This window comes from Nasonia vitripennis, chromosome 2 (assembly GCF_009193385.2).
Source record: "Nasonia vitripennis strain AsymCx chromosome 2, Nvit_psr_1.1, whole genome shotgun sequence".
Taxonomy (NCBI): Eukaryota; Metazoa; Arthropoda; class Insecta; order Hymenoptera; family Pteromalidae; genus Nasonia; species Nasonia vitripennis.
The window spans coordinates 24612614-24630147 of record NC_045758.1 but is presented as its reverse complement, the minus strand read 5'-3'; the positions used below and the strand labels follow the sequence as shown (position 1 = coordinate 24630147).

The window sequence follows — 17534 nt, the reverse complement described above, 5'->3', positions numbered from 1 at the left end:
AATCTCAAGGAGTCCATTAAGGCTGAAGCGCACTCGGGTGGTAGAGGGATGCGGCGGCAGCTGGGGTTAAGCAAAGTCTCTTACGGCCTCGCTTCTTGTGTTCGTTCACGACGATGGAAGACCGCCGAGAAGCCGATATCTTTAAAGGCTGGTTTTAATCAAATTATCGACTCCCGACACTCCTTTATCACAGCCGCTGGTCTATGCCTCATTTTCTGAAGTGCATCTACAACGACGCTGAACTTCTTGACTTTCCGGCGTCGATGTACACATAGCTGTCGTGTAAACTTTTTGTTATTGGCGTCATGAGCAATAGAAGGTTAATAACGCCTCGTTAATTAATCGTGTTTTTTTGTGGTCGATTAAGCTGATTTTTTTTTTTTATGAATTCTGTTCTAATATTGAGATCACGCGTCATTTTTGAATATTTAGAGTTAATGATGCAGCTCGAGCTCTTTCAACGAATTTTTCAGCCACTGATTCAGTCAACTAGCAAGTCATTACGACATATCCTTTTCTCTCACATTCGCAGCCTCGCCTACGAGCTCATACATGCGCGGAGTAGGAATAGAACTGAAACAGGAAGAGGAAGAACCGTGAGGAAAATGCATCTCGCGTAATTATGAAGCTGTGAGCTGTGCCGCTGGAGTGCCGTCGCATCCTCGCCGCTTAGCTCGAGAGGAAGACTTTTGCAAGCTCACGAACCCGCATGAGGGCTTTTAATTAAAATATGGAGATCAAGAGTCCGGAGCTCATGGCAGCTACTGCATTGTGCAGTTCTCTCTCTCCCTCTCGCTAGCTTCCTAGCTGGGCTATAATAGCGGGTAATATATCGCGCGGGAAGTGCTTAGTCGTGACCAGGTCACATGCGGCTGTTAGGGAGATTTTTTTTTACATTCCTTTATAGACGCCAATGGGAAAAACGAGCTTTATAAGTATTATACCCCGTCCTGGGAGAGTAATTGTGACTGAGGGTGACGGTGCGAGCCGATTCTTCTGCAGTACTTCAGATGACATCGGCATGTTTCAATTAACACGTCGATTTGAGTAAATTTATGGACGTGTAAACTATTAATTCAACTATAAGATTTTGCCAATTGTTAAATAGTTTCTTGGAGTATTTAAAAAGACCACTTGAAAGTTACAAACGCTCGATCCAACGCGTTTGTATAATTATATTATCCATATAGTTTCAAACAGTATAATAATATAGCATCCCTTTTCCTCATTAGCGCTCGATATTACGCCGTATAATTATATATCCGATCGTCATCTCATCAAAAGGAAATTCCAGCTACCCGCGATTATAAACGATGCATCAAGCATGTACCCTCCGTCATTAAGCTTTTATTCCTAGAATTGATCCAGCCAGATCCTCGGATTTCCACTTCCTGCTTCTCCGATTTTATCTACCGCCGGCTCCATTTATCTCCTCTTTCTCTCACCTGCGACCCCCCGACCCCACCACTCTTACAAGCGCGCTTGTTCCCTCATTCACGATTGAAACAATGAATATCAAATCCACTATTCGTTATTGTCGCCGCGAGAACAATGATACCCTCTCTATGTGTATACGTACTCTTGCGGAGCGACTCGACAGAGTCATTGTCGCTTCGCGGGATGTACATAGAATACGCTTGCAGTATAAAATTTCGCGCATACAAGGACGAGGATTAATTATGCGGGCTTTCTCTCTCTTTCCGTCTTCCTCGTCGCTTGGCACAAAATTAGCCGGATGTGGATTTTGAATGGATCACATTGTTGGTCGTGCGAGCGCATCCGATGATTACAGGACGAGTGCATTTTTTCAGCTTCTTGCGCAGTTGGAAAAATTGTCGGAGGGAGCTTATTACCATTTGCATGCCCGACAGAATGCAATCGTTAACAGTCCCTGTTTTGCATCGTAGAAGTGGAGATTTTTAAAAAAAATTTTCAATTAATCCTTCGAATCGACAAGGCAATTCGTGGCTTCAGGCCAATACTGTTAGGATTGTTTTTACAATCATTCCTAGACTGCCACGACCTCAGTTAGGAGTTTTACTCCGCGAATTTTAAAGGTCACTCACAGTGCGGCGAGGCTAAAGGGCCGATCTGTGACTGGCAGGCCAGAGTGGTGGGAGGTGTTCGCGCGGGCACATGACTGCGTGTGTATAGCTATAGATAGTCCTCGGGAAAGCGCCTTTGTTTTAGCGGGCCCACGTTTTCGGCGGCGTCTAATGAGTGGAGCGTCAGTTCTCGGCGACGACTTGTGAGAAAAGGCCACACCAGGACCTGTTCGTTGGAATATTTCAATAAAGCCATAATATCTGATCACTAATGATTCCATAGTTTATTTTTGAACCTTGAAATCTTGTCCCGTACAATTTTTGTATCCCTAGTAGCCCTTAGTTACGTCCGGAACAGTGTTCTCATTAGCCGGCTGACCAATTGAGTGACCAGAGAGCGCGGCCTGGCTTGGCTGATTGGTACGTGTCAGTCATTATCTCCATTTCACGCCTCGCGAAGCTCAGCTCTCTGTCGTCGTCTCTCGCGTGTCTTCTCCCAATCACCAAAAGCGACAACGCGACGCTCAGCTATATAATGTACAATTACATGTATGCCAACCAAAGGCCATCGATCCTCTGTAGATACCGTCGACCCACCGACTACTGTTTTATTATTTTTGTTTTGTTGCGTTGTCGCGGCTAAGGAAAAATTGTTCAAATTAAAACAGTATTTTTCTTTCTTCAAAAAATTGCAAACACAGAGACGATAATCCTATGCGCCGCGAGAACGAGCTTAAAATCTGCGTACCCATCCACCCCATCAACCCTTTCGCCACTTCTGCAATCTTGTCTCGAAACATTATACATTACACGCTCCATTAACCTAACACTGTACCGGCGGGCAGCGCGAAAGACTGAAGGACACATACACCGGTATCGCAGACGGCAATATAGTCTAGACTCGAAATCGTGCCCAAACAATCCGGTACACGCACTTTCAGGGTATATATACATAAATAGCCGGAAATTTCCTTCTCGGTGAAAAGATAAAAGGCGCGCGCGAGGCAGCTTAATAGCTCCGGCTCAAGGCTGTAAAGCGGCGGCGAGTATTCGCGTGTGTTATCGCGATGCCGGCGGGGCTCGTCGTCGGCGCGATCTGATAAGCCGCGTAAGGAGAGCTTAAATGGACGCGATAAATAAGGCGCGACACCGGGCCGAGATTGAGAATTACCGGGGACGCGAAAAGACGCCGGAGGTGTGAGCTTTGAGCATGTAAGGGGAAATTGATTAACCCTTCGCGAGTAGTGGCCGGCTTTTCGCTGCTGTGAGCTTTTCCTGGGATGTAGATAGCTTTTTAGATTAGCAACAAATCTTTTCGATGGCTTCGTATAAATCGAATTTTCCACCGAACATTGTGCAGCAGTGCGTGATTAAAACGTTCTTAGAATTTTTTTATAAAAGCCAAGAGCTTTTCAAGCAGGAATGCAAAAAAAGAGAAGATATAATGATAAAACTTTGCGTTTAAAACTAACTAAACATTTCATCGAACCCAGTTCTCGGTTGAATACTAGACCGTGCGCGAACAATAGCCATAACTAAAGCGCGAGACGCAGTAACGGGAATGCAGAAAAAACGCGAACGCAAGAAAAGAAAGACTTGCTCGAAAGAGAGTGAGTGTCTTTCCCTGGACTCGTCGGAGCGCTTTGCGACCGGAAAACACGTTTTCTCTCTATTCATCGCGCTTCCGTCTCGCGCTTCCGTCTTGGCCTTTTTACCCGCGTCTTCTTCGCTCAGCGTTTATCCTTTCTCTGCAGACAGTGTACAACGACAAAATACCCAGTCGACGCGTCAGGAGCCGATACTTGACGCAACCAAGGCCAATGTAGTCTCTGTACGAAGCCTGACTACGGCAGCTACTCTCGTAATGGTAAATATGCTCTTTGATGGGCTCCGCCGAATCTTCACTTTCCTGCGGCAGTAGGCGACCGAGAGCGAGAGATAGAGGGAACCGCTGCCTTGGCGCGTGCGGCGGCAATATTTATCGGCCCATGCCTCTGTGTGTAGCGTACAGTCTGATGCGCTGCGCACGGGAAAGTTTTGCTTTCGGCTAGTTCCCGACTGCTAGAGCAACTTGTAAACCAATATCTGCATCGTTGATGGCGTTTATTGCGTGGAAATTTATTTGGGGAATGGCGCACAAGTCGACGCGCTCTCGAGAAACTTCGGGGTGTTACGCGCACTGCCAAGTTTTTGTTTGACTCGACATATCGCTAAATATTCAACTGCCCGTTAAATATTTACTCTGTGAATATGCATATTCATGGGGATTTGCAAAATCTTGTATAACTATGATACCGGTCGAACTTGATGCGAGATAAACTTTACCTTACATCAGAATGTCGACGTACTTGGATAAACAATAACAAAAGTAACTGTTATTGTTGATCCAACTCTTATCGTATATACCGACAACATCCAGCCAAGAATATAATATACAGGGAATTTCAAAATATACACAGCGAGTAGGAAGGTCATGCTTTGACGTAAACTGTAACGTTGATTAAGGATTCGCTGAAAATGACTATGCGCGTCAGCAGCTATGAAAATTTGGATGTAGCAGATAATCACGAGATTACTTAATAAAGGCTGCAATTTTTGTGTTAATTTTGCACTTTCATTGTTTATTTTGTATTCAAACCAGTTCCAAACAGGACTATGCATTTGTTCATTTCTTCAATGTATAATCCAGAAAGAAAAAAAAAATTACTCAAGAGACCTCTTCTCAACCTTTTTTCCAAAACTATTAAGCCCTCTAAACATCTCTCACAGAATTCCAGATATTTCAAACCGATCAAATCCCCGAACGCGTATTACGAGATCGTACGAGCGATTCATCCCGGCCGTTGGAAAAGATCGAGCACATAGCATTAGCCCGTCGGCGGGAATAGTGCCAATATGCGGGCCGAAATTGCACACGGCTCCTTCCGGCACACGTGTGCACTACACGCGTCCCGATTCCTCGTATACATCAACAGCGTCATTCCCATGCATGCCAGCCCCCTCCCCTGTTCTCGAGGACGTGCCGCCTCTTCGCTTGCTACTGTGCACATACTTACACGCACACCGACGACGAAACTGCGGTCGAGATACAGCGAGGAGTAGCTCTGTGCGGCCGCGCAATTACTCGGAGCTCGGGTATTGGACGCGGCTGTACGAAGCCCTTTGACGCTCGAGGTTTTTTCGATTTCGAGAGTCGCAGTTTTCGGGATTCGGCGGGCTTCGGGATTATCGGAACGCGCGGTTTTGGTATAAAAAAAAGATACCCTCCCCTCGGTTCGTTTGTGGCGGTTTCAGTCGCGGTCTAGTGTGAATTTCGTCGCTTTGCAAATTAAGGTTGAATTTCTCCGAACGATGATTTCTCTCTGACAGCTTCATTTTGACGAAGTTGTTGTACTCTCATACTGCTATCACGATAGTATTATTAATCGTTATACAACGAACTTATCCGTCGATAATCTCTACTCGCCTTTCCCTCTCGGCACGCAACCCTCTACGACTGCACATTACATCATTTTCTCAGTTTTTGCGCGCTTTATTCACGCGACCGCTCGAGAGCCGCACTTCGAGTAATTTATTACGCAATTATCCCGACACGTGTCGCACTTATGCAGAACAAGCTTCAGCTCGAGTGCGGCGCGCTTGTACTCTCTTGGTTCATAACTTCGGAATCCAACTTTTCACTCATCCGTATGTACTACGCGCATATAATGTACATGTCACCCAGTGGCACCGAAGTAGCCAACTTGTGCGCAATGACTTAACATACGCTATAGTTGGACACGAAGAAGAAGAGCCAGCAGCAGTTCGAGGCAAGAGACGTACACGTAGAATAATATGGACTACTCGCGTAGCGTACACTACGTATAGTATAGTCGTGTCTGTGTATACAAACTTAAAATTGGTTTTCGGCCGCGGGCACGGTTTCATCGTGCGCGAGGCTATTTTCAAAACTGCTCTCGGAAGTCCGATAACACAGGAGTCGACGCCGAGGCTCAGATTACACGCGATGCGCGCGCGATGACCCGTGCACGCGGGCTACATATAGCTATAGCCCCGACTGTACTACTTTTACGCGGGCTAGCAAAACTTGCGCTATAAATCGCGCCGCAGCGAATGTTTCGCGCAAACAGCCAGATAGAGAGAGAGAGAGAGAGAGAGAGAGAGAGAGAGAGAGAGAGAGAGAGAGAGAGAGAGAGAGAGAGAGAGAGAGAGAGAGAGACGCGCTTTATCGCCTACGGCCCAGCAGAAATATGTATAATCGCTAATTGATTGCCCGCGCTGTGTGCTGGTTGGTCGTTGCTCGAGGTGCGAGCTGGTAGTTTCGCCTGCAGTCATGGATTTGATTATTTAGAACTTCGAATTCGAGACGCGGAAATTCGTCAACTCGAGAAGATCATCGGCTTCGGCAGCCGAACGATATAGGCGCCAAACTTGCCGACTCCAAAGCCGAAGCTCGGAACTTTAAATTCCTTTTGACGCGTTCGTAACTTTGTGTACACGAACGCATACATACGAACTGAAACAGAGGACAAACATGCTTGACTACAGCTGTTTACGTTCGTTGAGTCAACACTGCGGAAGACAGCGGAAAACTGTTCTTTGTATAATCGAAAAGTGGACGACTTTGCTGAGAGAAGAAGGAGGAAAAAGAGCGGCGTGCGAGCACAATAGGAGAAAGGCGAAAGCGTGTGTGAAGCAGTGGAAAAGCAGCAGCGGGCTCTTGTGCATGGCAATTTTTTTTTCTACCCCCTCCCGTGCGGCATATCTATCGAGCGTCATTTCGCGACATCAAAGGGGAAACCGGCCGCGCTGCCGGGCAATATCGCGACCAAGTGAAAGACGAGGCAGCCGGAGAAACAAAAGAAATTACAATGTCAAGTTTATTCTTCTTCTTCCTGCTCTTCTTCCTCTTCTTCTTTGTCTTTGCCTCGTTTCCCTCGCTTGCTCGCTACTTTTTTCCCCAGCTCTCATCGTCTCGGGCAGCTCTCTCGCGCGTAATGGCAGAAAAGAAACACTTTGTCCGATGAAATCTCCTCGGGCGCAAAAGTAGGATCGAAAGTTTATACCGCTACGTCGCTGCAGCAGCAAAGCTTTTGTCCCGAATGAATTCGGAGCTTAAAAGCTAGGCTTGCGAAACTGTGGGGTGTGTGTCGGTGTATCCAGGTGAGCGTGAGCTGACAAAAGCGCAAACTCGCTGTACAGGCCGAAACTTTTGTTTGCGAAGGAGCCCCGCGAACGTGGGATTTTTTCTCGACCATACACGAACTTATCTAGAAAGCGAGACGTCGGTAAATTGCTCGAGTTGGGGGAATATGAACGATTATCGTAATTATCGTGATATGCAGCAACTTGTTTAAGATGAATAGTTTATTTTTACAGTTTTTACAGTTTAACTTGCCTTGTGTATCAAAAAAGTACTATGAATTTTGACAGCGTTGAGATCAATTGAAGTAATTGTCATTTAGTTATCTTAATTCAGAACCGCATTACACCACATAATGTTTCGAAAAAAAGAAATTCGCGCGAAACACACTTCGCGACACTTTCGAAAAGCTCACTCATCGCCCAAAGCGAATATCCCCTTGTCATAAAGCTGTATGCATAGGCATCCCTTGGCTCTGCAATGGCCAGACAGCAACCGCATTGGCGCGGCCGGCCCTGACCCAGTCAGCGCGGATATTTAATTACGCGTTCGGTTCGCCGCAAAACTGCAAACGCACCTTTTCGCGTGTAATCGAGCGATTGCCGCTTGTTTGTGCGGTGCTACCCTGTGTGTGTACACACGCCCCCGGCACCTCGCAACGACGAATTTCCAATTTCTGAGGGAGTATCGGGGCTGCCACTACTACCACTGTGGCAGCGAATACATAGTCCTGGTCTTAATAATTTTCATGAATTGTAGTTTACCGGGATATCACGCTGATGGATATAACTATCTATTATTTTGACATACTTTATCGGTTGTTATTTTAGTTATCAATAATAACGTGTGAACGTTTCGAATGATGTTTATGCGCCAACGGCGCGGTTGGTATTGTTTTTACTGTTTCAAATACAATATTGTATTCAAAGAACTAAAATAATATTAATGTAATGTGACTTTCGTTGGAGGCGAAATTTGTTTATATTAATGACCCAAGAGGACAGCAAGTTTGTTCTCACTTTACTGTATTACTGGTTTACAGCTAATTGAGTTGGGAAAGGTTAAAATATCACTCGTCCTTGATAACTAAATAAATAACTTTCGATCCCAAGCTATAATCCAAGCAAACAATGAAACTCTCATCAAGAGTACCTATTCAAAAACTAACAGTCAATAAAGCCCGAAAAAGTAGGTTAAACTGTCCTCTTTAATTCATTTCAAATTTGTCGCGAGCATCGCACTTATAATACTGCAGATCCGAGCTACTACTACAATAAATCCACTGCTCTCTCTCTCTCTCTCTCTCTCTCTCTCTCTCTCTCTCTCTCTCTCTCTCTCTCTCTCTCGTGCATTCGTATTCTCGTATAATCCGATCAAAAAAAGAGCTTCCGTCGAAAATGTGGGATTTTCTCCGATTGCCAAATAGTACTGTTTAAAGTACGGCCAGGAGCAGTGCAAACAAATGCAGCTCTCGACAAACAGAGAGAAAGAGAGGGCGAGGCGGGGCTGAGCTATATAGTGACGCAAGTCAGCAGCACCACGCACCCTTGAACAATCAAAAAAATTCTCTCGGCTGTTTTTAATTAAAAATGTGTGTGTGTGTGTGTGTGTGTGTGAGAGAGAGAGAGAGAGAGAGAGAGAGAGAGAACGATATCGACCGCTCTGATTTCTTCCACCGCATGCTTTACGTCTCATTCGTTGCTTTTTTTAGATATTTCGTTTCGAGCACTCGTACGCGGCTCGCGTTCGTTTGCCCTATACCTTTCTCTCTCCGGGACGTTATTTTTTTTCAATGCCCGCTGGAAGTTCAATACGCTTCGGAGATCTCGTGACAAGACGTTTTTAATTAAATTTTTAACGGGAATCCAGTTTTATAGTGAGCGATGCAGCGTGCTATTTTGTTGCATCGAGTATATACCGAATACGTGTTCTTATTTTATAGAGTTGATATTCGAAATCAGAGTTTTGCCGAGATTCGCATTTCCGGACTAATTGCGCGAGCGTTTTTTAGAGCGAGAGAGAGAGAGAGAGAGAGAGAGAGAGAGAGAGAGAGAGAGAGAGAGAGAGAGAGAGAGAGAGAGAGAGAGAGAGAGAGAGAGAGAGAGAGAGAGAGTGACTTGAACTTTGCTCTCGGTTTAGTCGTTGTAAAACAGAGTTAAAATAACATCATGAAACTGTACTACGTGGAAAAGCAGAAAATTATCAACTCCTGAATAGGACCAGCAGATAGTTTTATGGAGATTAGTTTTGGAATACTGGATATATTTGCCCTAAAGTATCCGTACGAATGAAAGTTTGTTGCTGAGAGTTGATTATAAACTTCCAAAGCCAAGCACCAACGATTTTTTAAACGTTCAGTGCGTTTGTATTTCTCCGAGCACTACCATGATTCAAGAGCGACATATTACAATCATTATGAAATGTATCAAATATTACTGGTGAATCTATATGGAAAACAAATCTGAGCAGGCATAATCCTTCATTGTTTCAGTGCCAAAGGTGGAGATAGTGGACGAGCATGGGGCGACTGCCGGCGACAAGTTTTACAAAGCCGGCAGTACGATAGAGCTCAAGTGTGTGGTCAGCAAAGTGCCGCATCCCACGGGCTACGTGACGTGGATGCACGGCTCTCGAACTCTCAACTACGACACGATTCGAGGCGGCATAAGGTAAGTGCGCTGCTGCTGCCGCAGCTGCTACAGTTGTAGTTGTCCGACTCTAGCTTCCTCTCTCTTCTGCCTAAACCGCGGACACCCGCAAAACGCGGAGCTCGCGAGAGAGCTCTGACCGTCGGGAAATTAGATTCGGCTGTGGATTAGCTGAATTTCGACAACATCGCGCTCGCGCGCGGTTTCTCGTCACGCGCCGAATATTATTAGTGTACCACTCCTCGGCGCTTGTGCGGCTGTGTATAGCAGTTGCGAGCTGCGCATCATGGACGCGTGTAATAGGATTGATGCCGCTATGGTTAATTCAATGTTGCACAGTGCTATTTCTGACGCGCTGTAATAACGTCCCCCGCACGCGAGCTTGTAATAGACTATTTATGATAATGATGGCACTGGCGAGATGTCGTTACTCTCTCTCTCTCTCTCTCTCTCTCTCTCTCTCTCTCTCTCTCTCTCTCTCCCTCTCTCTCTCTCTCTCTCTCTCTCTCTCTCTCTGGACGTGTGAATAAATAGCTTTACGTCGTGATATTGGGCTGCGGTGCTACACGTTTACATTGTATACTCCATCGTGTATACAACGGTTTGCATTTTGCACATCTGCGCCGTGTCGATATTTGCTCCGTGTATTTTGTCACTCGTGAAATATTACTTACGGATGAGGCGAGACTTGTCGTCGCCTAAATAGCGAGATATTTTAAGCTAATTAAAAAATGGCGAAAAGAACTGTCATTAATAAGTAAGGTTGAAACAGGTTAAAAGCGCTTTAGTTCGAGCTGTAACTCAAACAGACGCTCGGTTGAAAAGTTTTAAAATATAATGAAGAATTATTGAATTTCCTGAAAATCGAAACTCGTGTATAGTTGCTCGCTAGTTTCAAACGCAAACAACTTTTTAACGGAGTAAGTTAATTTTTAACGATAGCCATGAGAACTTTCATCAAAGCTCTTTGTTTGTTCTTCTTCTAGGAATATAGAGTTTTTGCCGTTCAACTGTAATAGGAACTTTTTAATACCCATTTCTCTTGCTTCTCTCATAACAAAACGCTAGAAAATATCCGGACTTTTCACTGATAGTTTTGTATGAAAGTAATTCATTCTAGAATCAAAAGTCACCTATACTAAAGAGAGCGAGAGAAGCTAACGCACTCCGCAAGTGCAATTTACAATGCCGAATACCGGCCCGGTAGCCATTACAAAGCCAAGTCCTACCCCTATAGATCTCGAGTGCTGCGCTCTCTGGAAACTCAACCGACGGTTAACTTGGATAATAAAGGCTCGCGCATCCGCTGCGCAGCTGCGCGAGTCCGCGCACTAAATAAAAACGACAGCCTTGTATATCCACCTATAGCCCACGCGCGAATTCTCGATCGCCGCGCACGCGAGACCCGTGCACGGCTGCAGCCGCCGCGGCGATCAATCTATTTGTCCGGCGAAGAGAGCTCCGAGCGATCGGCTAAAGTTCTCTCCGTCTCTCTCCTCCTTGGCATGCAGCACGTCCGAGTTGAAGCTCTATACATACATAGCGCGAGTAAGGGAGTGAGCGAGAGAGAGAGAGAGAGAGAGAGAGAGAGAGAGAGAGAGAGAGAGAGAGAGAGAGAGAGAGGCCAGGTAGCATGGCTCGGGGGTACATATCGACGAGCAATTTCGTACGCGCCGCCTGCAGGAGGCGGCAGCTGATAGTACTTCATGCGGGCTGCGATGGGAATCCTAATTGGGCCGATAAAGAATGGTGCGCCCGCTGAATTTTGAAAGGTTTTCATTAAAGTCGCCTTGCGCGCCGAGAGAGAGAGAGAGAGAGAGAGAGAGAGAGAGAGAGAGAGAGAGAGAGAGAGACTGGAGAGCGCGCGCGTCGAGGAAGCCGGCTTACCGCGTGGGTGACCTAATTGGTTATGTATTAGAATTCATGAATTTAAAGTGCCCCCGTGTGCGATCTCTTTATATCTCGCCTTCTCTCGTCGGCCGATCGATGATCGCTATTCCTCTTTTTTCGTACATGCGCCGATATGTGCTGGTGGCGAAAATTTTAATCGTTTCGCCGAGAGCGACGTGTGCGGATAAAGATCGTTTTCGGCGCGATGCAGTGAATTTTTACCTCTTGATAGTGGATGTCGAGGTGAAAACGACGGTGGGATAGAGTTAGATGTTGAAACTGGATAGACGAAGTAGCGTTTGAGAGCGTTGAGAGACAAAAAAAGTGTTGGTTTTAGTTGCGTGAGAAGTTCCAGTGTGTGGGGCAGTTGAAATAGCGATGGATCAAAGTAATAATATTTTGAAGGAACGAAGATGCTCATCGCTCACAATCTTTTATTTTGAGCGATGAGTGTTAGTTTGAAATCAAATAATTATTTGAATTTTATCGTATGATTCAACGAGCTTTTAAGCAGATGAATAAATAGTATAAAGAACAATGCTCGACTTTTTTCCGGGTATTAAGCCCACAACAAGAAGAACCGACAGAGCAGCACCTCAATTATCAACGCAATTATTGTTGTTACGCAGCACACGAGAGCTTTTATCTGCAAATGCGCGGCACATATAGTGAACGATATTTCACAAAAAAATGCACGTATCAACAATAGATCTCATTCTACACTTCGCTGTATCTCTTTCTCTTTCTCCATTGGGTCTTGTTTTTTCTCCATATCTATCGCTCATTGTTCGACGCATTATGATCCACTGCTGTATTCATGACTGTTTTCAGTAGTTCACATATGCAAGCCTGATTGACATAGTTGTGTATGTGTACCTGCTTTCTGTGCATATGGAATTTAACTCATTGCGACGCTGTGCCTCCCAACACAGGTGCGCAACACCTAGAGCCTCGCATGCACTAGGATTTTTCTAAACGTAGGATTTGACCGCGATCATCACGTTTGGGAGAACGCTAGGGAGAGGGGAAAATGATCACACACAATGGTTAAGTTTTATTGCACATGTATTTCGCCCAGCCCTTCCCTACAACACGGTGGCTGTAGTGCCTCTCGCGCACAGTTTAGCCACGCAGGGCTTACGCTGGGACGCTCAAACACGAGCCACGCTCGTGCAGCAGACGGCGGGCCACAGGCCCAGGTCCAGTCCGCTGACGGCTGACTCTCTCTCTCTCTCTCTCTCTCTCTCTCTCGCGTCTGCACGTTAGCCCCCAAGCCGTAGCCTGTAGCGTCACGTGGTACGCGCTCGACTCAGCTCTCGCAGGTCGCCGCACGGTCAGTGTGATCTCTCTCTCTCTCCCACTCTCGCACACTCGCACAACCTCGGGAGACTCTCCCAATTCTCCTCGTAACAGAGGAGGCCACGTATCTCTCTCGCACGTCGACGTACTCCGTCGACAGTCGTGAGAGAACTCCCCGATTTCCCGCTCGTTCTCGCGCTCACTCTCCACTCGCGCTCGTCGGGCCCGCGCATCTTCCTCGCGCCTGATTGGCTGGCAGTCCGCGCGGATAGCGAGTCGCACATCGGCGCCCGCTGATTGGCTCGCGACATGCGGAGGACCAATCAGCGCGCGCGCCGTCGAGGCTCACTCTCGCGCCAACGATGCTCACTCTCACGCTAACGTGGACGGTTAGCCGGCCCGTTCCTCGAACTCGAGGTCAGGCTGGCACCGACAACAACAATCCAACTCGCTTGTTTCTTCCGCGCACTCAGAGCTTGGCCGCATCGAACGAGATTCCTCGTATCGACGCGGCTGCGACGTTTGCAACGTCGCATCGTATAATAAGTATGATAATAATAATAATTGCGGGTATTTTCGCGTAGCTGCGGCGCAGTACCGGCAGACGAGCGCCCGAATGAACGCGACAATAGCACACAACGGTACTCTATTAGCTTCTCGAAATCATTTTAATGAAGGCACTCTCTTACAATATTTTCATCTTACGAGTGATTTTATAAAGCGTGCCAATTGGGCACTGTTTTTATTTATTTATGCATTCGAAGATGAGTGTGTGTCGTTGTTCTCATTATAGGAATGGCCTTTCGCGCAGTTATTCGTATCGTTATTTTGTATTATAAATGACGATTTGTCATTTTTGTGTATACGATATACCAAAATAACAAATGTGTTAAAATAACTATCCATAATTTAGGAACGAGGATTGCATGACGCACGAAGATAGCAATAGTAAAAATAGCTGTTGGTTTTCAGGCACGACCGCGACACGGAAGTGCCTTATAGTTTCGTGTGCGAAAAATGTGTGAGATGCGATATCTCACGCAATTTTCAACCGATCGGGCTGAAATTTTAGGAGAAGTCTCCTTTTGCAAAAGCTAATAAACTATTTTTTTTATCCCGATCCTCTACGTCGTTTTGAAATGCGGGCACAATTTGTTCGATTTTTAAGCGTTTTTTAATAAAAATTTTCCTGTGATGCGATTATCTCGGAAAGACCTTAATCAATCGGGCTAAAATTTTGTGTGCGAACTCCTCTCGTAATACTAAGCTAACAGATTTATTTTGGGCTTGATCCTGCACGTATACGCTGAATTCGGTCACCTCGAAAAATCGCTAAAAACGGGTTTTTAGCTTTAAGTCGAATTCTAAGCATTCTACAAAAAAAAGTTAAATGGAAAAGTTATAGATCTTTGAAAAATACAACTTTTTCCCCTTAACATCAAATCATGAAAATGCTTAGAACTCGAGTTTACAGCTCAAAATCGATTTTTTACAGCTAAAAAACCAATTATTTGCCATAAAACATTACGGATTTACGTTTTATATTAAAATGTTAAATATAAAAGTTGTAGACATTTTTAAAAAACAACTTTTTACCGTGGCAAACATTTTTTAAAACACTTTTTGACATACACAACCCTAAAAGCGATTTTTTGATACATACATTCAATAATAACTTCGGTGCAACATGACCCATCCAACCCAATTATTTTCGGCAATTTTCCTATATTATTAAAAGCTGACAGTTATATTTTGGCCTTTAGCATATATACAAAATTAAACCATTTTTTAAATTAAATTATAAAAAATGCATAATTTAGGAAATACGTAATCGCCGAATGCAATCCGTGTAACTTGGCATCATATAACGACGTACGCTATATTAATTAAATCTTTTAAGGTGAATCAGTACAATTCACTTTCAAAATTCAAGTGTATATACGGAACTAGAAAAACCTAAACTCAATAAAGAAAATTGCTTAGATTGAAGAAAAGCTCTAAGTAGCTTACTATATTCCTCTAAGCTATGCTAAATACCTAAACAATCAATTTTCTAATATTCTTATTGAAATCCTACAAACGAAATATCATCCTTTTGTTTACTTCCTCTTGAAAACTGCGATACAAACGTGTTGTATTATTTATCTGAAATTACAATGGAATAAAATTAAAATAAGATATGTTTTAAGAATATCTACAAACAAAAATAAATAATGATACAAATACAAATAAGTTACTAATTTTCCAGTAGTTTTGATGATAGTGTTGATGACCGCCAGAAGAATACCAATCAAAACTTTGACAATAATATAGAAAAAAAAAAACAGGATAATACTGTGTAAGCACCGACAGGCATTACGAACGCGAAGCGCGAGCGTCAGCGGTCGTGCCTTATGCGCAAAACGCGAAGCGCGAGCGTTCTGCGTGCCTTGCATCGTGAAAACAGTTAAATTACATTTATGAAGGAAGTGGGAAGAGGAATGAGTAGTCGGGTTCTTAAATAAAAAAATGCAACAATTTCGCGGTTAACCTAAATATAAACAGTAACTTGCTTAGGCATAAAAACCCTCACGGAACAGAGGGAAAAGCCTGAGCAAGCTAGTGAAATAGAAATTATTTATTGATCAAGTAAATTAATGAATTTATGTAAGCATAAAATACAAAAGTCAAAACTTATTATCTAATTTAACTTACGCAGTGGATAATCGATCCTTATATTTACAGAGCGCTCGCTTAACTAATATTTCGGGGATCAGCCCCTACAATAACGCCGCAAATCGCAAATATCGGTGCGCTGTACGTGACGGACCACCCTCTCTTCTGGGTAGATTGTCGATCGAGAAGATGGAGATATCCCGGGGTGGCAACGCCCAGCACGTCACAGGGCCCCGACGTCTCGGGAACGGGTCCAGCCCTCGCTCCGTGAACGACTTGAGACGACTCGTCGAGTCGTCGCGACCGGGACCTATAGCGAAGATTCGCTATGCGATAACAGCACGCTTGTGTCTCGCCCACACGGAATTACAGGCACTTTATTTACACGAATTATAGAAATAAGGGAGGAATCACACGCGAGTGATTCACTAACAAATATAATTCAAATTACAGCGATTACTACAGGCACAATACAAAAGCTACACGAGAATAGAGGTAGGCTTCGGATCACACTGCTCTCGATCGATGCCGAAACGAATCTGACGCTCTCGCGCGCACTAATCGATCTCAGACCGCAGAAGGGCTTACGCATGCGCTCTTTCTTTTCTTGGCGCGCCATAATTAACTCGTCATCAAGAGGCGCGAGAATCAAACCGTGCTAGGTGATACATATTTTATGCGGAGACGTATAATGCGCGAACATTCCGCCCGCCTTCGTTCGCAGGACGAATATCACTAGCAAATCCATCGCTCGCACACCACCCTTTATATGCCATACACACACTCACTTTTCACTAGTCTTCATTTGTCTTCTTCAAGTCGTCGGTTGTTGACAATGGGCAGAGTCGAGCAATATGACGTTTAAGAATGGTGGTAGCAGTCTTCACCATAGCTACTCTTACGAGACCGTCTGAGCCGAGATGTACTTCTAGGACTCGCCCGAGAGGCCATTTCGCAGGTGGATAGCGATCGTCCATAACTAATACTAACTGGCCGACGGCAAAGTTTTCCGTAGGTTCCCTCCATTTGCCTCGTTCCTGTAAATGTTGGAGATACTCACTTGACCAGCGCTTCCAAAAATTGTTGCGAATGCGTTGTAACAACTGAAATCGGCCGAGTCGATTTTCTGGCACCGTTGGTGGCTCTTCATCTGGGATCAATCCCAAAGTCTCACCGGTAAGAAAGTGCGCTGGTGTTAAAGCATGCAGATCGTCGGGGTCTGAACTCATAGGACAAAGCGGACGCGAATTAAGGCAAGCCTCAATTTCGGCTAGGAGGGTAGATAACTCCTCAAACGTATGAGTATGCTCGCCGATTACTCTTTTTAAATGATGTTTTGTTGATTTAACTCCAGCTTCCCATAAACCTCCATAGTGCGGTGCACTGGGGGGTATGAAATTCCAATCGGTACCGTCGTTGGCAAGAAGAGAAGCTGTATTCTTGTAGAAGTCTGAAGCCGCGTTAAACATGCTTTTTAACTCCTTATCTGCTCCATGGAAAGTGGTCGCATTATCACTAAATAGCTTACGGCAGATACCGCGTCGACTAACAAAACGCCGATACGCTGCGATAAACATTGCGGATGTACAATCACTTACGAGTTCCAAATGAATGGCTCGAGTAACAAAACAAACAAACAATACTATGTAACCCTTATAAGATTTATGACCGCGACCCTTTGTCGTACGCACTTGAATTGGCCCAGCATAATCAAGGCCTGCAGTGGAAAATGGCCGCGCAGGTGTCACCCGAGCCGCAGGGAGATTACCCATTAATTGATGCGCCATCCGAGGTTTCACACGCTGACAAGTAATACAGTTACGAATGGCTGACTTAATTAGACGCTTTCTACCT

At 44.9% G+C, this 17534-nt stretch overlaps 1 protein-coding gene across 1 annotated transcript in view; it reads left to right on the top strand.

The window, feature by feature from the left end:
- Positions 1-17534, top strand: part of LOC100116904 (peroxidasin) — a 238883-nt gene that overhangs the window by 149454 nt on the left and 71895 nt on the right. The window contains exon 6 of the mRNA XM_031924211.2: positions 9680-9857. Within this exon, the coding sequence (XP_031780071.1) occupies positions 9680-9857 (178 nt within the window). The remainder of the gene's footprint in view (positions 1-9679; positions 9858-17534) is intronic.